At 43.8% G+C, this 16,013-nt stretch overlaps 1 protein-coding gene and 33 non-coding genes across 34 annotated transcripts in view; 33 read left to right on the plus strand and 1 right to left on the minus strand.

Moving 5' to 3' along the window:
- LOC149081816 (toll-like receptor 9) overlaps nt 1-16,013 on the minus strand; it is an 84,625-nt gene that overhangs the window by 2,189 nt on the left and 66,423 nt on the right. The window contains exons 2-3 of the mRNA XM_089235595.1: nt 3,665-3,992; nt 23-270 (exon numbers count right to left, since the gene is read on the minus strand). Of these exons, the coding sequence (XP_089091721.1) occupies nt 23-270; nt 3,665-3,992 (576 nt within the window). The remainder of the gene's footprint in view (nt 1-22; nt 271-3,664; nt 3,993-16,013) is intronic.
- TRNAD-GUC (transfer RNA aspartic acid (anticodon GUC)) lies at nt 4,864-4,935 on the plus strand. The gene has a single exon. It is a non-coding gene; the product is annotated as a tRNA-Asp (tRNA).
- Nucleotides 5,527-5,598, plus strand: TRNAD-GUC (transfer RNA aspartic acid (anticodon GUC)). The gene has a single exon. It is a non-coding gene; the product is annotated as a tRNA-Asp (tRNA).
- Nucleotides 5,854-5,925, plus strand: TRNAD-GUC (transfer RNA aspartic acid (anticodon GUC)). Its single transcript has one exon. It is a non-coding gene; the product is annotated as a tRNA-Asp (tRNA).
- Nucleotides 6,022-6,093, plus strand: TRNAD-GUC (transfer RNA aspartic acid (anticodon GUC)). The gene has a single exon. It is a non-coding gene; the product is annotated as a tRNA-Asp (tRNA).
- TRNAD-GUC (transfer RNA aspartic acid (anticodon GUC)) lies at nt 6,349-6,420 on the plus strand. The gene has a single exon. It is a non-coding gene; the product is annotated as a tRNA-Asp (tRNA).
- TRNAD-GUC (transfer RNA aspartic acid (anticodon GUC)) lies at nt 6,517-6,588 on the plus strand. The gene has a single exon. It is a non-coding gene; the product is annotated as a tRNA-Asp (tRNA).
- On the plus strand, nt 6,685-6,756 carry TRNAD-GUC (transfer RNA aspartic acid (anticodon GUC)). The gene has a single exon. It is a non-coding gene; the product is annotated as a tRNA-Asp (tRNA).
- On the plus strand, nt 7,021-7,092 carry TRNAD-GUC (transfer RNA aspartic acid (anticodon GUC)). The gene has a single exon. It is a non-coding gene; the product is annotated as a tRNA-Asp (tRNA).
- Nucleotides 7,189-7,260, plus strand: TRNAD-GUC (transfer RNA aspartic acid (anticodon GUC)). The gene has a single exon. It is a non-coding gene; the product is annotated as a tRNA-Asp (tRNA).
- TRNAD-GUC (transfer RNA aspartic acid (anticodon GUC)) lies at nt 7,357-7,428 on the plus strand. The gene has a single exon. It is a non-coding gene; the product is annotated as a tRNA-Asp (tRNA).
- TRNAD-GUC (transfer RNA aspartic acid (anticodon GUC)) lies at nt 7,525-7,596 on the plus strand. Its single transcript has one exon. It is a non-coding gene; the product is annotated as a tRNA-Asp (tRNA).
- TRNAD-GUC (transfer RNA aspartic acid (anticodon GUC)) lies at nt 7,861-7,932 on the plus strand. Its single transcript has one exon. It is a non-coding gene; the product is annotated as a tRNA-Asp (tRNA).
- TRNAD-GUC (transfer RNA aspartic acid (anticodon GUC)) lies at nt 8,196-8,267 on the plus strand. Its single transcript has one exon. It is a non-coding gene; the product is annotated as a tRNA-Asp (tRNA).
- On the plus strand, nt 9,138-9,209 carry TRNAD-GUC (transfer RNA aspartic acid (anticodon GUC)). Its single transcript has one exon. It is a non-coding gene; the product is annotated as a tRNA-Asp (tRNA).
- TRNAD-GUC (transfer RNA aspartic acid (anticodon GUC)) lies at nt 9,306-9,377 on the plus strand. The gene has a single exon. It is a non-coding gene; the product is annotated as a tRNA-Asp (tRNA).
- Nucleotides 9,474-9,545, plus strand: TRNAD-GUC (transfer RNA aspartic acid (anticodon GUC)). Its single transcript has one exon. It is a non-coding gene; the product is annotated as a tRNA-Asp (tRNA).
- On the plus strand, nt 9,642-9,713 carry TRNAD-GUC (transfer RNA aspartic acid (anticodon GUC)). Its single transcript has one exon. It is a non-coding gene; the product is annotated as a tRNA-Asp (tRNA).
- TRNAD-GUC (transfer RNA aspartic acid (anticodon GUC)) lies at nt 9,810-9,881 on the plus strand. The gene has a single exon. It is a non-coding gene; the product is annotated as a tRNA-Asp (tRNA).
- On the plus strand, nt 9,978-10,049 carry TRNAD-GUC (transfer RNA aspartic acid (anticodon GUC)). The gene has a single exon. It is a non-coding gene; the product is annotated as a tRNA-Asp (tRNA).
- On the plus strand, nt 10,314-10,385 carry TRNAD-GUC (transfer RNA aspartic acid (anticodon GUC)). Its single transcript has one exon. It is a non-coding gene; the product is annotated as a tRNA-Asp (tRNA).
- On the plus strand, nt 11,256-11,327 carry TRNAD-GUC (transfer RNA aspartic acid (anticodon GUC)). The gene has a single exon. It is a non-coding gene; the product is annotated as a tRNA-Asp (tRNA).
- TRNAD-GUC (transfer RNA aspartic acid (anticodon GUC)) lies at nt 12,198-12,269 on the plus strand. Its single transcript has one exon. It is a non-coding gene; the product is annotated as a tRNA-Asp (tRNA).
- On the plus strand, nt 12,366-12,437 carry TRNAD-GUC (transfer RNA aspartic acid (anticodon GUC)). Its single transcript has one exon. It is a non-coding gene; the product is annotated as a tRNA-Asp (tRNA).
- TRNAD-GUC (transfer RNA aspartic acid (anticodon GUC)) lies at nt 12,702-12,773 on the plus strand. Its single transcript has one exon. It is a non-coding gene; the product is annotated as a tRNA-Asp (tRNA).
- Nucleotides 12,870-12,941, plus strand: TRNAD-GUC (transfer RNA aspartic acid (anticodon GUC)). The gene has a single exon. It is a non-coding gene; the product is annotated as a tRNA-Asp (tRNA).
- On the plus strand, nt 13,206-13,277 carry TRNAD-GUC (transfer RNA aspartic acid (anticodon GUC)). The gene has a single exon. It is a non-coding gene; the product is annotated as a tRNA-Asp (tRNA).
- Nucleotides 13,709-13,780, plus strand: TRNAD-GUC (transfer RNA aspartic acid (anticodon GUC)). The gene has a single exon. It is a non-coding gene; the product is annotated as a tRNA-Asp (tRNA).
- On the plus strand, nt 14,148-14,219 carry TRNAD-GUC (transfer RNA aspartic acid (anticodon GUC)). The gene has a single exon. It is a non-coding gene; the product is annotated as a tRNA-Asp (tRNA).
- On the plus strand, nt 14,316-14,387 carry TRNAD-GUC (transfer RNA aspartic acid (anticodon GUC)). Its single transcript has one exon. It is a non-coding gene; the product is annotated as a tRNA-Asp (tRNA).
- TRNAD-GUC (transfer RNA aspartic acid (anticodon GUC)) lies at nt 14,643-14,714 on the plus strand. The gene has a single exon. It is a non-coding gene; the product is annotated as a tRNA-Asp (tRNA).
- On the plus strand, nt 14,979-15,050 carry TRNAD-GUC (transfer RNA aspartic acid (anticodon GUC)). Its single transcript has one exon. It is a non-coding gene; the product is annotated as a tRNA-Asp (tRNA).
- On the plus strand, nt 15,482-15,553 carry TRNAD-GUC (transfer RNA aspartic acid (anticodon GUC)). Its single transcript has one exon. It is a non-coding gene; the product is annotated as a tRNA-Asp (tRNA).
- Nucleotides 15,920-15,991, plus strand: TRNAD-GUC (transfer RNA aspartic acid (anticodon GUC)). Its single transcript has one exon. It is a non-coding gene; the product is annotated as a tRNA-Asp (tRNA).

Consider the following 16,013-nt stretch of genomic DNA (forward strand, 5'->3'; position numbering starts at 1 on the left):
TTTGTGCAGCAATAATATCTACCTGTTTCCTCGCAGATGAAGGAAGAGCAGATTCCTTGGCGGATGCTCAAACCACTGCTTCGGTATCGTAGTCAGTTCATTCATGGACAAGTCGAGTGTCTGCAACGCGTCTAGGTCTCCTATTTTTTCCCAGTTTAGGCCGTCCACGAGTCGGCAATGTCGCATGGAAAGCGTTTTCAAGTGCCTTTCCAGGCCGTAGAATGCCGAGTATCCGGCCTCAGTGAAATGACTGATGTTCGTGGATGATATCTATAATAATAACTGAGTAAAATACTTTTGATATTATTATAATTATTGTAATTTGTTGTTTAGTATGAAGCAAACCACACTGTGTACACTATAAGGTGTATATTATATGTGTGTGTGTGTGTATGTATATATATATATATATATGTATATAGAGAGAGAGAGAGAGAGGGAGAGAGAGAGACAAATGTACGTTATGTGTAACAAAGAAAAAATAAAAAGAAAACCTTTTTCCCTATTCCTGGTTAGTAGTTAGCTTTATGTTTCCTCAGCCTGAATAATTATGACGACTGTTTCCCCATCAAACTTTGTTTTTGGAAGGGGATCCATATTTGTGAATTGGTCATTTACCATGGGTGTCTGGGTGACGTAGGTGGTGAAATTGACAGAACAAAAAACTTTTCGCACCGATAATCATTTTAGAAACTGCAAATCACTTTCAGAATATAAGGCGCGTATCCAGACAGGTTATACTGAAAAGATGGCTAATTTTGTAGAGATACTGATTTTTGGAAAAATTTGATCTCTACCGCTACTCGAACCCGGGTCCCTCGGGTCAATTCAGCGTATATATGCGCTCCATTGGTTAAATATTCTATCTGTCACTATAGTTTAGTTGGTAGAGCACTCGACAGGCATTCGAGGGACCGGGTAGCGGCAGAGATGAAATTTTTCCAAAAATCAGTATCTCTACAAAAGTAGTCAGTTTTTCAGTATAACCTGTATTAACAAGTAGAGAGAGAGTACATCTTTCTCTGAATACGTATCTAAACATTTCACAGAAAATGAAACTAGAATTAAATTAAAAAATGATGTAACTTTTTTGGCATTTATTAACGTATACTATTATTCACATTTTCACGTTTTAGCCTCCAAAAGTAATCTCTGTGATATATTTTCTCTTTGGTTTCTCCCTTATATTAATGCTCTAAGTCAAGGGGTGAAGGTGTTCTTTTGAGAAGCACCACACGAAATGAGTGTGGAAGATGTGATGTACCTGCTGTTATTTATTTATATATTCTTTTGGCATTTCATTTTTATATAGATTTTTGTTTTTCCACGAGCTACAGATAGTTTGTGATTTCTGTGATTACCTAGGAAGCCGTTCAGCATGTTTGAATTATTAACTTCATTATCCAAAGATATCCCAATGTTCTTTTTCAGTTTTTGAGTTTTTTTGAAGAAATTCCTTTTATATTCCCTATTCTTTACTGTAATCCCACAAAACCATTCTTTTAATCGTTGCCGCAGAAAACTGGGAGCATGTTATGGGTCAGTGTTTTCCAACCTTTTTTTTTTTCTCCATGTCCCACCTAAACATCTTGTAAAATCCTGATATGCCCCCTATAAAAACACATACACAAGCGGGGGAGGGGGTGGATTTGTGGCCCATGCAGCCCCCTGTTGATGATCGAAAGTTGAAAAAAAAGTTGTAAAAAAAAATATTGAAAAAATTATTTAAATGCTGTTTCATTCTGTTTCTTGTGAACTCGAAACTCCTTTTAAAGGTTAAAAACGTAAAACACTTCTTTGGAAAGATACTCTGTGCTTTTCTGAAACCTTAAATTATCCTGTGTGCTCCCACCTCAGAATCCACGGGGAGGAAGCCGAAAACACTATTTACCTGGTCTAAATAAAAACACGATTTTTCAACTTTTAAAGATAGTGCTGGCAAAAACGAAAAGAAAAGGAAGAAAGAAAACTTCCATGAAGCCCAATGGACAATACATCTTGATTCTCGCAGTAGCGTCTTAACGGATAAACTCAACGGGGCCAGGGCTTTGAGTCAAATAGGCAGCCCTACATTATTAAAGAATTTTACTCATTCTGAGATAGATTTTTCATTAAATATTAATTTGCATCGATATTTAAATTATTTTTCCATTAAAAATGACATTTCATTAATTTGTGAATAGATTTTTTTTGTTGGATATGAATTTCTTTAATTTGGAAATTTCTTCATTTCTTTCTTAACATTTATTATATTTATCAGATAATAGTTCTCATTGAATCAGAAATTATTTTTTTATTGAATATTAATTTTCATGAAGTCTTAGATTAATTCCTTATCAAGTATTAATTTCCATTAATTCTGCGATTATTTTTTTTCAGTAAATAATACCTTCCATTAATTCTCAAATTATTTCCAATATGAATTATTTATTAATTCTGAGAAATTATTTTTTAATCAAATATGAACTTCTATAAATCATTTGATTTCTCCCTTATAAAAATCGAATTGTATGTCCCTTTAAAAATCATGTCGCTCCTCCGTGCGGCGTGGGCCCCAAGTTGGGAATCACAGTTGTAGGTGTTATAATGCTGCTGATTTTTCAACTAGGACTGTGACAAATCATTTAATATGACCAATTTTTATTTGTCGCATTAAATTCCAGTCACGAATTTATAATGATGGCATTAGTACTTTTTGGAGATCAGTCATGTGGGATCACTAACCTAAACGGTAGTATTTCTTAAAAATTGTAACATAACATAACACAATGCCAAATAAGGAGAGGCTGCGGCTTCCGAACAAAGCTATAGCGGGAGAGGAGGGTGGTACTTGGGAGGGGGCGTCTGGGCCCCCCCCCCCCCACGAAATATGAGAAAATGACCGAAGAAAGGAGGCCAAATCTATTGTTCTATCACTTTGCTCTCCCCATCTGAAATGAAAGTGGTCCCCCTCCGAACGAAATTTCTGGCTCCGAGCATGCTGCTGTGATTATACCGTTGGATATATGGAAAAGAGAGAGAGACAGAGTAGGCAAACTTTTCCTAATAATAAGTTACTCAGAAAAATCACCAACGAAAAAGACAAATACTAGGAAAATACAAAATTACTCATGCCTTTTCCTAGTATTTGCCTTTATCGTTGGTGATTTTTCTACTTTGGATATAAATATATCTGCAACTTTTGGGTCTCAAAAGCTGCTATTTTTTAGCTCGCAGCTATTTTTTGTTTCGCTTAACTTTGATTTTGGTGAGGGAGAAGCAATTTGACCTTTTTTGATCATTGAATGGTAACGACTGGCCACATGTCCAGCTTTAGTTTCAATGAAATATGATCACCTTTAGGTAATTTCCATTTGTGAGATCAATAACTGGCAACTCTGAGGTAAAACGGCCATTTATCGCAAAATATGTTCGTGATACTACGTTAAAATTCATACAATCCTGCTTCTCAAGTATTTCACTTTCACTATTTCAAAAAATTTAATCTCTCAGGTTTAAAAGCAAAATTTAAAACATAAAATTGCAATTTTTGCCCGTTTTTGTCGTAAGCCTTTGGGGAAATGAGGCTGGTTACCCTGCAGCAAAAATCGTATTACTTGGTGTTACAGTAATACATTTTTTAGTTCGTCTCCTAAACGGCAAATATATAAATGTATTTTTTTACCTTGATGCTTGTGACAGCGATTTTGCTGAAAAGGTTGCTGGGAAGATAACCGATACCCGAAGAAAAGAGGTTAAATTCATGCAGCCGTCGCCCACAAGAGGCGTTTCTCAGAACGTAAGTCAGTCTCGGTAAATCCACTTGGTCATCGCAATATGCGGTCGAGAGGATTTCACCGTCTCTGGCGTTCAGGTTGTCATCGCAGCGGCAAGGATTTATTATACTCGTCGGAGGACAGCCGCTAATATATTCGTCCAGTTGACCACATGCAATCGATACATGGCACCAAAGAAACATCAAGACGATGAAATTGCAAGGAACCTTGTGTTCTCTGGAAACAATTGGAAAATATAATCTTATTCGAAGGCAACAGTAGTTAAAATGTTGATGCAATAGGGCGCAAAAGAAAGGGGGGAGGGGGAAACAAACACGGCAGTTGTCCTATCTTTTCTTCGAAGATACACCAGATGGTGCAAGATGTTTTTCCGAAAATGTCACCTATATGTCAGAATGCAGGGGATTTTTTAACCATTTTACTTGGTCACAAATTATAGTGAATTTCGGCGTGGATCCAGGGCAATATGTCGGGAGACGACAGAAAAATATTTTGCATATTATTTAGACCCTGGGAGACGCGATCACCACCAACGCCTCCTTCTAGATGTGAGCCTTGCATTATGAAGTTACAGAACTTCATATCGGCCCATCATTCCAACAATAAAGTAAAATTGATGCACGAATTACACTTCAATATGCAATTTATCTCTAGTTATCAATTCAAAATATAGACTTGGATCAATTTCCATAAAATTCTTAGGTGCTAACATAAACAAGACAAAAGTTGACCAATGTTGAAAAACTTCAAACATTTAGATCTGTTGGAGAAAGCTTTCAGCCACTAGGAATCATAAAAGAAATTTCTTATATGTTGGAATCTGTGTAAATATACGTTTGTACACTATTGCTACGAATTTTTAAACTTTAAAAATTTGTTGACTCTTACATTATCTTCAAAAGAGTTCCGCAATTTCAAGGTTATGCTTGCGTCCTCGGAAGTAAAGTAGAATGATCAGTCATGTCAGGCGCCTCTGATATGAGTGCCCCGTCTCATGTCATTTTGATCGTCCCGTTTGAATTCGGTAGTTCTGTGAATTATTACATTACTTTCAAAATAGTTCTTAGATTTCAGGTGTCTGATCGCCTCCTCGGTAGTATAGTGGTAAGTATCCCCGCCTGTCACGCGGGAGACCGGGGTTCGATTCCCCGCCGGGGAGAATGTTGTATTTTGATCGTCCCGTTTGAATTCGGTAGTTCTGTGAATTATTACATTACTTTCAAAATAGTTCTTAGATTTCAGGTGTCTGACCGGCTCCTCGGTAGTATAGTGGTAAGTATCCCCGCCTGTCACGCGGGAGACCGGGGTTCGATTCCACGCCGGGGAAAATGTTGTATTTTGATCGTCCCGTTTGAATTCGGTAGTTCTGTGAATTATTACATTACTTGCAAAATAGTTCTTAGATTTCAGGTGTCTGACCGCCTCCTCGGTAGTATAGTGGTAAGTATCCCCGTATGTCACGCGGGAGACCGGGGTTCGATTCCCCGCCGGGGAGAATGTTGTATTTTGATCGTCCCGTTTGAATTCGGTAGTTCTGTGAATTATTACATTACTTCCAAAATAGTTCTTAGATTTCAGGTGTCTGATCGCCTCCTCGGTAGTATAGTGGTAAGTATCCACGCGGGAGACCGGGGTTCGATTCCCCGCCGGGGAGAATGTTGTATTTTGATCGTCCCGTTCGAATTCGGTAGTTCTGTGAATTATTACATAACTTTCAAAATAGTTCTTAGATTTCAGGTGTCTGACCGCCTCCTCGGTAGTATAGTGGTAAGTATCCCCGCCTGTCACGCGGGAGACCGGGGTTCGATTCCCCGCCGGGGAGAATGTTGTATTTTGATCGTCCCGTTTGAATTCGGTAGTTCTGTGAATTATTACATTACTTCCAAAATAGTTCTTAGATTTCAGGTGTCTGATCGCCTCCTCGGTAGTATAGTGGTAAGTATCCACGCGGGAGACCGGGGTTCGATTCCCCGCCGGGGAGAATGTTGTATTTTGATCGTCCCGTTTGAATTCGGTAGTTCTGTGAATTATTACATAACTTTCAAAATAGTTATTAGATTTCAGGCGTCTGATCGCCTCCTCGGTAGTATAGTGGTAAGTATCCCCGCCTGTCACGCGGGAGACCGGGGTTCGATTCCCCGCCGGGGAGAATGTTGTATTTTGATCGTCCCGTTCGAATTCGGTAGTTCTGTGAATTATTACATTACTTTCAAAATAGTTCTTAGATTTCAGGTGTCTGATCGCCTCCTCGGTAGTATAGTGGTAAGTATCCCCGCCTGTCACGCGGGAGACCGGGGTTCGATTCCCCGCCGGGGAGAATGTTGTATTTTGATCGTCCCGTTTGAATTCGGTAGTTCTGTGAATTCTTACATAACTTTCAAAATAGTTCTTAGATTTCGGGTGTCTGATCGCCTCCTCGGTAGTATAGTGGTAAGTATCCACGCGGGAGACCGGGGTTCGATTCCCCGCCGGGGAGAATGTTGTATTTTGATCGTCCCGTTTGAATTCGGTAGTTCTGTGAATTATTACATTACTTTCAAAATAGTTCTTAGATTTCAGGTGTCTGATCGCCTCCTCGGTAGTATAGTGGTAAGTATCCCCGCCTGTCACGCGGGAGACCGGGGTTCGATTCCCCGCCGGGGAGAATGTTGTATTTTGATCGTCCCGTTTGAATTCGGTAGTTCTGTGAATTCTTACATAACTTTCAAAATAGTTCTTAGATTTCGGGTGTCTGATCGCCTCCTCGGTAGTATAGTGGTAAGTATCCCCGCCTGTCACGCGGGAGACCGGGGTTCGATTCCCCGCCGGGGAGAATGTTGTATTTTGATCGTCCCGTTTGAATTCGGTAGTTCTGTGAATTCTTACATAACTTTCAAAATAGTTCTTAGATTTCGGGTGTCTGATCGCCTCCTCGGTAGTATAGTGGTAAGTATCCCCGCCTGTCACGCGGGAGACCGGGGTTCGATTCCCCGCCGGGGAGAATGTTGTATTTTGATCGTCCCGTTTGAATTCGGTAGTTCTGTGAATTATTACATTACTTTCAAAATAGTTCTTAGATTTCAGGTGTCTGATCGCCTCCTCAGTAGTATAGTGGTAAGTATCCCCGCCTGTCACGCGGGAGACCGGGGTTCGATTCCCCGCCGGGGAGAATGTTGTATTTTGATCGTCCCGTTTGAATTCGGTAGTTCTGTGAATTATTACATTACTTTCAAAATAGTTCTTAGATTTCAGGTGTCTGATCGCCTCCTCGGTAGTATAGTGGTAAGTATCCCCGCCTGTCACGCGGGAGACCGGGGTTCGATTCCCCGCCGGGGAGAATGTTGTATTTTGATCGTCCCGTTTGAATTCGGTAGTTCTGTGAATTCTTACATAACTTTCAAAATAGTTCTTAGATTTCGGGTGTCTGATCGCCTCCTCGGTAGTATAGTGGTAAGTATCCCCGCCTGTCACGCGGGAGACCGGGGTTCGATTCCCCGCCGGGGAGAACGTTGTATTTTGATCGTCCCGTTTGAATTCGGTAGTTCTGTGAATTATTACATTACTTTCAAAATAGTTCTTATATTTCAGGTGTCTGATCGCTTCCTCGGTAGTATAGTGGTACGTATCCCCGCCTGTCACGCGGGAGACCGGGGTTCGATTCCCCGCCGGGGAGAATGTTGTATTTTGATCGTCCCGTTTGAATTCGGTAGTTCTGTGAATTATTACATTACTTTCAAAATAGTTCTTAGATTTCAGGTGTCTGATCGCCTCCTCGGTAGTATAGTGGTAAGTATCCCCGCCTGTCACGCGGGAGACCGGGGTTCGATTCCCCGCCGGGGAGAATGTTGTATTTTGATCGTCCCGTTTGAATTCGGTAGTTCTGTGAATTATTACATTACTTTCAAAATAGTTCTTAGATTTCAGGTGTCTGATCGCCTCCTCGGTAGTATAGTGGTAAGTATCCCCGCCTGTCACGGGGGAGACCGGGGTTCGATTCCCCGCCGGGGAGAATGTTGTATTTTGATCGTCCCGTTTGAATTCGGTAGTTCTGTGAATTATTACATTACTTTCAAAATAGTTCTTAGATTTCAGGTGTCTGATCGCATCCTCGGTAGTATAATGGTAAGTATCCCCGCCTGTCACGCGGGTGTCCGGGGTTCGATTCCCCGCCGGGGAGAATGTTGTATTTTGATCGTCCCGTTTGAATTCGGTAGTTCTGTGAATTATTACATTACTTTCAAAATAGTTCTTAGATTTCAGGTGTCTGATCGCCTCCTCGATAGTGTAGTGGTAAGTATCTCCCCTGTCACGCGGGAGACCGGGGTTCGATTCCCCGCCGGGGAGAATGTTGTATTTTGATCGTCCCGTTTGAATTCGGTAGTTCTGTGAATTATTACATTACTTTCAAAATAGTTCTTAGATTTCAGGTGTCTGATCGCCTCCTCGGTAGTATAGTGGTAAGTATCCCCGCCTGTCACGCGGGAGACCGGGGTTCGATTCCCCGCCGGGGAGAATGTTGTATTTTGATCGTCCCGTTTGAATTCGGTAGTTCTGTGAATTATTACATTACTTTCAAAATAGTTCTTAGATTTCAGGTGTCTGATCGCCTCCTCGGTAGTATAGTGGTAAGTATCCCCGCCTGTCACGCGGGAGACCGGGGTTCGATTCCCCCCCCGGGGAGAATGTTGTATTTTGATCGTCCCGTTTGAATTCGGTAGTTCTGTGAATTATTACATTACTTTCAAAATAGTTCTTAGATTTCAGGTGCCTGATCGCCTCCTCGGTAGTATAGTGGTAAGTATCCTCGCCTGTCACGCGGGAGACCGGGGTTCGATTCCCCGAAGGGGAGAATGTTGTATTTTGATCGTCCCGTTTGAATTCGGTCGTTCTGTGAATTATTACATTACTTTCAAAATAGTTCTTAGATTTCAGGTGTCTGATCGCCTCCTCGGTAGTATAGTGGTAAATATCCCCGCCTGTCACGCGGGAGACCGGGGTTCGATTCCACGCCGGGGAGAATGTTGTATTTTGATCGTCTCGTTTGAATTCGGTAGTTCTGTGAATTATTACATTACTTTCAAAATAGTTCTTAGATTTCAGGTGTCTGCTCGCCGCCTCGGTAGTATAGTGGTAAGTATCCCCGCCTGTCACGCGGGAGACCGGGGTTCGATTCACCCCCGGGGAGAATGTTGTATTTTGATCGTCCCGTTTGAATTCGGTAGTTCTGTGAATTATTACATTACTTTCAAACCCCGTGAGACCGGGGTTCGATTCCCCGCCGGGGAGAATGTTGTATTTTGATCGTCCCGTTTGAATTCGGTAGTTCTGTGAATTATTACAATACTTTCAAAATAGTTCTTAGATTTCAGGTGTCTGATCGCCTCCTCGGTAGTATAGTGGTAAGTATCCCCGCCTGTCACGCGGGTGTCCGGGGTTCGATTCCCCGCCGGGGAGAATGTTGTATTTTGATCGTCCCGTTTGAATTCGGTAGTTCTGTGAATTATTACATTACTTTCAAAATAGTTCTTAGATTTCAGGTGTCTGATCGCCTCCTCGGTAGTATAGTGGTAAGTATCCCCGCCTGTCACGCGGGAGACAGGGGTTCGATTCCCCGCCGGGGAGAATGTTGTATTTTGATCGTCCCGTTGGAATTCGGTAGTTCTGTGAATTATTACATTACTTTCAAAATAGTTCTTAGATTTCAGGTGTCTGATCGCCTCCTCGGTAGTATAGTGGTAAGTATCCCCGCCTGTCACGCGGGAGACCGGGGTTCGATTCCCCGCCGGGGAGAATGTTGTATTTTGATCGTCCCGTTTGAATTCGGTAGTTCTGTGAATTCTTACATAACTTTCAAAATAGTTCTTAGATTTCGGGTGTCTGATCGCCTCCTCGGTAGTATAGTGGTAAGTATCCCCGCCTGTCACGCGGGAGACCGGGGTTCGATTCCCCGCCGGGGAGAATGTTGTATTTTGAACGTCCCGTTTGAATTCGGTAGTTCTGTGAATTATTACATTACTTTCAAAATAGTTCTTATATTTCAGGTGTCTGATCGCTTCCTCGGTAGTATAGTGGTACGTATCCCCGCCTGTCACGCGGGAGACCGGGGTTCGATTCCCCGCCGGGGAGAATGTTGTATTTTGATCGTCCCGTTTGAATTCGGTAGTTCTGTGAATTATTACATTACTTTCAAAATAGTTCTCAGATTTCAGGTGTCTGATCGCCTCCTCGGTAGTATAGTGGTAAGTATCCCCGCCTGTCACGCGGGAGACCGGGGTTCGATTCCCCGCCGGGGAGAATGTTGTATTTTGATCGTCCCGTTTGAATTCGGTAGTTCTGTGAATTATTACATTACTTTCAAAATAGTTCTTAGATTTCAGGTGTCTGATCGCCTCCTCGGTAGTATAGTGGTAAGTATCCCCGCCTGTCACGGGGGAGACCGGGGTTCGATTCCCCGCCGGGGAGAATGTTGTATTTTGATCGTCCCGTTTGAATTCGGTAGTTCTGTGAATTATTACATTACTTTCAAAATAGTTCTTAGATTTCAGGTGTCTGATCGCCTCCTCGGTAGTATAGTGGTAAGTATCCCCGCCTGTCACGCGGGAGACCGGGGTTCGATTCCCCGCCGGGGAGAATGTTGTATTTTGATCGTCCCGTTTGAATTCGGTAGTTCTGTGAATTATTACGTTACTTTCAAAATAGTTCTTAGATTTCAGGTGTCTGATCGCCTCCTCGGTAGTATAGTGGTAAGTATCCCCGCCTGTCACGCGGGAGACCGGGGTTCGATTCCCCCCCCGGGGAGAATGTTGTATTTTGATCGTCCCGTTTGAATTCGGTAGTTCTGTGAATTATTACATTACTTTCAAAATAGTTCTTAGATTTCAGGTGCCTGATCGCCTCCTCGGTAGTATAGTGGTAAGTATCCTCGCCTGTCACGCGGGAGACCGGGGTTCGATTCCCCGAAGGGGAGAATGTTGTATTTTGATCGTCCCGTTTGAATTCGGTCGTTCTGTGAATTATTACATTACTTTCAAAATAGTTCTTAGATTTCAGGTGTCTGATCGCCTCCTCGGTAGTATAGTGGTAAATATCCCCGCCTGTCACGCGGGAGACCGGGGTTCGATTCCACGCCGGGGAGAATGTTGTATTTTGATCGTCTCGTTTGAATTCGGTAGTTCTGTGAATTATTACATTACTTTCAAAATAGTTCTTAGATTTCAGGTGTCTGCTCGCCGCCTCGGTAGTATAGTGGTAAGTATCCCCGCCTGTCACGCGGGAGACCGGGGTTCGATTCCCCCCCGGGGAGAATGTTGTATTTTGATCGTCCCGTTTGAATTCGGTAGTTCTGTGAATTATTACATTACTTTCAAACCCCGTGAGACCGGGGTTCGATTCCCCGCCGGGGAGAATGTTGTATTTTGATCGTCCCGTTTGAATTCGGTAGTTCTGTGAATTATTACAATACTTTCAAAATAGTTCTTAGATTTCAGGTGTCTGATCGCCTCCTCGGTAGTATAGTGGTAAGTATCCCCGCCTGTCACGCGGGTGTCCGGGGTTCGATTCCCCGCCGGGGAGAATGTTGTATTTTGATCGTCCCGTTTGAATTCGGTAGTTCTGTGAATTATTACGTTACTTTCAAAATAGTTCTTAGATTTCAGGTGTCTGATCGCCTCCTCGGTAGTATAGTGGTAAGTATCCCCGCCTGTCACGCGGGAGACCGGGGTTCGATTCCCCCCCCGGGGAGAATGTTGTATTTTGATCGTCCCGTTTGAATTCGGTAGTTCTGTGAATTATTACATTACTTTCAAAATAGTTCTTAGATTTCAGGTGCCTGATCGCCTCCTCGGTAGTATAGTGGTAAGTATCCTCGCCTGTCACGCGGGAGACCGGGGTTCGATTCCCCGAAGGGGAGAATGTTGTATTTTGATCGTCCCGTTTGAATTCGGTCGTTCTGTGAATTATTACATTACTTTCAAAATAGTTCTTAGATTTCAGGTGTCTGATCGCCTCCTCGGTAGTATAGTGGTAAATATCCCCGCCTGTCACGCGGGAGACCGGGGTTCGATTCCACGCCGGGGAGAATGTTGTATTTTGATCGTCTCGTTTGAATTCGGTAGTTCTGTGAATTATTACATTACTTTCAAAATAGTTCTTAGATTTCAGGTGTCTGCTCGCCGCCTCGGTAGTATAGTGGTAAGTATCCCCGCCTGTCACGCGGGAGACCGGGGTTCGATTCCCCCCCGGGGAGAATGTTGTATTTTGATCGTCCCGTTTGAATTCGGTAGTTCTGTGAATTATTACATTACTTTCAAACCCCGTGAGACCGGGGTTCGATTCCCCGCCGGGGAGAATGTTGTATTTTGATCGTCCCGTTTGAATTCGGTAGTTCTGTGAATTATTACAATACTTTCAAAATAGTTCTTAGATTTCAGGTGTCTGATCGCCTCCTCGGTAGTATAGTGGTAAGTATCCCCGCCTGTCACGCGGGTGTCCGGGGTTCGATTCCCCGCCGGGGAGAATGTTGTATTTTGATCGTCCCGTTTGAATTCGGTAGTTCTGTGAATTATTACATTACTTTCAAAATAGTTCTTAGATTTCAGGTGTCTGATCGCCTCCTCGGTAGTATAGTGGTAAGTATCCCCGCCTGTCACGCGGGAGACAGGGGTTCGATTCCCCGCCGGGGAGAATGTTGTATTTTGATCGTCCCGTTGGAATTCGGTAGTTCTGTGAATTATTACATTACTTTCAAAATAGTTCTTAGATTTCAGGTGTCTGATCGCCTCCTCGGTATTATAGTGGTAAGTATCCCCGCCTGTCACGCGGGAGACCGGGGTTCGATTCCCCGCCGGGGAGAATGTTGTATTTTGATCGTCCCGTTTGAATTCGGTAGTTCTGTGAATTATTACATTACTTTCAAAATAGTTCTTAGATTTCAGGTGTCTGATCGCCTCCTCGGTAGTATAGTGGTAAGTATCCCCGCCTGTCACGCGGGAGACCGGGGTTCGATTCCCCGCCGGGGAGAATGTTGTATTTTGATCGTCCCGTTTGAATTCGGTAGTTCTGTGAATTATTACATTACTTTCAAAATAGTTCTTAGATTTCAGGTGCCTGATCGCCTCCTCGGTAGTATAGTGGTAAGTATCCCCGCCTGTCACGCGGGAGACCGGGGTTCGATTCCCTGCCGGGGAGAATGTTGTATTTTGATCGTCCCGTTTGAATTCGGTCGTTCTGTGAATTATTACATTACTTTCAAAATAGTTCTTAGATTTCAGGGGTCTGCTCGCCTCCTCGGTAGTATAGTGGTAAGTATCCCCGCCTGTCACGCGGGAGACCGGGGTTCGATTCCACGCCAGGGAGAATGTTTTATTTTGATCGTCCCGTTTGAATTCGGTAGTTCTGTGAATTATTACATTACTTTCAAAATAGTTCTTAGATTTCAGGTGTCTGATCGCCTCCTCGGTAGTATAGTGGTAAGTATCCCCGCCTGTCACGCGGGAGACCGGGGTTCGATTCCCCGCCGGGGAGAATGTTGTATTTTGATCGTCCCGTTTGAATTCGGTAGTTCTGTGAATTATTACATTACTTTCAAAATAGTTCTTAGATTTCAGGTGTCTGATCGCCTCCTCGGTAGTGTAATGGTAAGTATCCCCGCCAGTCTCGCGGGTGTCCGGGGTTCGATTCCCCGCCGGGGAGAATGTTGTATTTTAATCGTCCCGTTTGAATTCGGTAGTTCTGTGAATTATTACATTACTTTCAAAATAGTTCTTAGATTTCAGGTGTCTGATCGCCTCCTCGGTAGTGCAGTGGTAAGTATCTCCCCTGTCACGCGGGAGACCGGGGTTCGATTCCCCGCCGGGGAGAATGTTGTATTTTGATCGTCCCGTTTGAATTCGGTAGTTCTGTGAATTATTACATTACTTTCAAAATAGTTCTTAGATTTCAGGTGTCTGATCGCCTCCTCGGTAGTATAGTGGTAAGTATCCCCGCCTGTCACGCGGGAGACCGGGGTTCGATTCCCCGCCGGGGAGAATGTTGTATTTTGATTGTCCCGTTTGAATTCGGTAGTTCTGTGAATTATTACATTACTTTCAAAATAGTTCTTAGATTTCAGGTGTCTGCTCGCCGCCTCGGTAGTATAGTGGTAAGTATCCCCGCCTGTCACGCGGGAGACCGGGGTTCGATTCCCCCCCCCGGGGAGAATGTTGTATTTTGATCGTCCCGTTTGAATTCGGTAGTTCTGTGAATTATTACATTACTTTCAAACCCCGTGAGACCGGGGTTCGATTCCCCGCCGGGGAGAATGTTGTATTTTGATCGTCCCGTTTGAATTCGGTAGTTCTGTGAATTATTACAATACTTTCAAAATAGTTCTTAGATTTCAGGTGTCTGATCGCCTCCTCGGTAGTATAGTGGTAAGTATCCCCGCCCGTCACGCGGGAGATCGGGGTTCGATTCCCCGCCGAGGAGAATGTTGTATTTTGATCTTCCCGTTTGAATTCGGTAGTTCTGTGAATTATTACATTACTTTCAAAATAGTTCTTAGATTTCAGGTGCCTGATCGCCTCCTCGGTAGTATAGTGGTAAGTATCCCCGCCTGTCACGCGGGAGACCGGGGTTCGATTCCCTGCCGGGGAGAATGTTGTATTTTGATCGTCCCGTTTGAATTCGGTCGTTCTGTGAATTATTACATTACTTTCAAAATAGTTCTTAGATTTCAGGTGTCTGATCGCCTCCTCGGTAGTATAGTGGTAAGTATCCACGCGGGAGACCGGGGTTCGATTCCCCGCCGGGGAGAATGTTGTATTTTGATCGTCCCGTTTGAATTCGGTAGTTCTGTGAATTATTACATTACTTTCAAAATAGTTCTTAGATTTCAGGTGCCTGATCGCCTCCTCGGTAGTATAGTGGTAAGTATCCCCGCCTGTCACGCGGGAGACCGGGGTTCGATTCCCTGCCGGGGAGAATGTTGTATTTTGATCGTCCCGTTTGAATTCGGTTGTTCTGTGAATTATTACATTACTTTCAAAATAGTTCTTAGATTTCAGGTGTCTGCTCGCCTCCTCGGTAGTATAGTGGTAAGTATCCCCGCCTGTCACGCGGGAGACCGGGGTTCGATTCCACGCCAGGGAGAATGTTTTATTTTGATCGTCCCGTTTGAATTCGGTAGTTCTGTGAATTATTACATTACTTTCAAAATAGTTCTTAGATTTCAGGTGTCTGATCGCCTCCTCGGTAGTATAGTGGTAAGTATCCCCGCCTGTCACGCGGGAGACCGGGGTTCGATTCCCCGCCGGGGAGAATGTTGTATTTTGATCGTCCCGTTTGAATTCGGTAGTTCTGTGAATTATTACATTACTTTCAAAATAGTTCTTAGATTTCAGGTGTCTGATCGCCTCCTCGGTAGTGTAATGGTAAGTATCCCCGCCTGTCTCGCGGGTGTCCGGGGTTCGATTCCCCGCCGGGGAGAATGTTGTATTTTGATCGTCCCGTTTGAATTCGGTAGTTCTGTGAATTATTACATTACTTTCAAAATAGTTCTTAGATTTCAGGTGTCTGATCGCCTCCTCGGTAGTGCAGTGGTAAGTATCTCCCCTGTCACGCGGGAGACCGGGGTTCGATTCCCCGCCGGGGAGAATGTTGTATTTTGATCGTCCCGTTTGAATTCGGTAGTTCTGTGAATTATTACATTACTTTCAAAATAGTTCTTAGATTTCAGGTGTCTGATCGCCTCCTCGGTAGTATAGTGGTAAGTATCCCCGCCTGTCACGCGGGAGACCGGGGTTCGATTCCCCGCCGGGGAGAATGTTGTATTTTGATTGTCCCGTTTGAATTCGGTAGTTCTGTGAATTATTACATTACTTTCAAAATAGTTCTTAGATTTCAGGTGTCTGCTCGCCGCCTCGGTAGTATAGTGGTAAGTATCCCCGCCTGTCACGCGGGAGACCGGGGTTCGATTCCCCCCCCGGGGAGAATGTTGTATTTTGATCGTCCCGTTTGAATTCGGTAGTTCTGTGAATTATTACATTACTTTCAAACCCCGTGAGACCGGGGTTCGATTCCCCGCCGGGGAGAATGTTGTATTTTGATCGTCCCGTTTGAATTCGGTAGTTCTGTGAATTATTACAATACTTTCAAAATAGTTCTTAGATTTCAGGTGTCTGATCGCCTCCTCGGTAGTATAGTGGTAAGTATCCCCGCCCGTCACGCGGGAGATCGGGGTTCGATTCCCCGCCGAGGAGAATGTTGTATTTTGATCTTCCC

The sequence above is a fragment of the Pholcus phalangioides genome, unplaced genomic scaffold (assembly GCF_987345545.1).
Source record: "Pholcus phalangioides strain wild (caught in Gottingen) unplaced genomic scaffold, Ppha-v1.0 ptg000009l_1, whole genome shotgun sequence".
NCBI lineage: Eukaryota > Metazoa > Arthropoda > Arachnida > Araneae > Pholcidae > Pholcus > Pholcus phalangioides.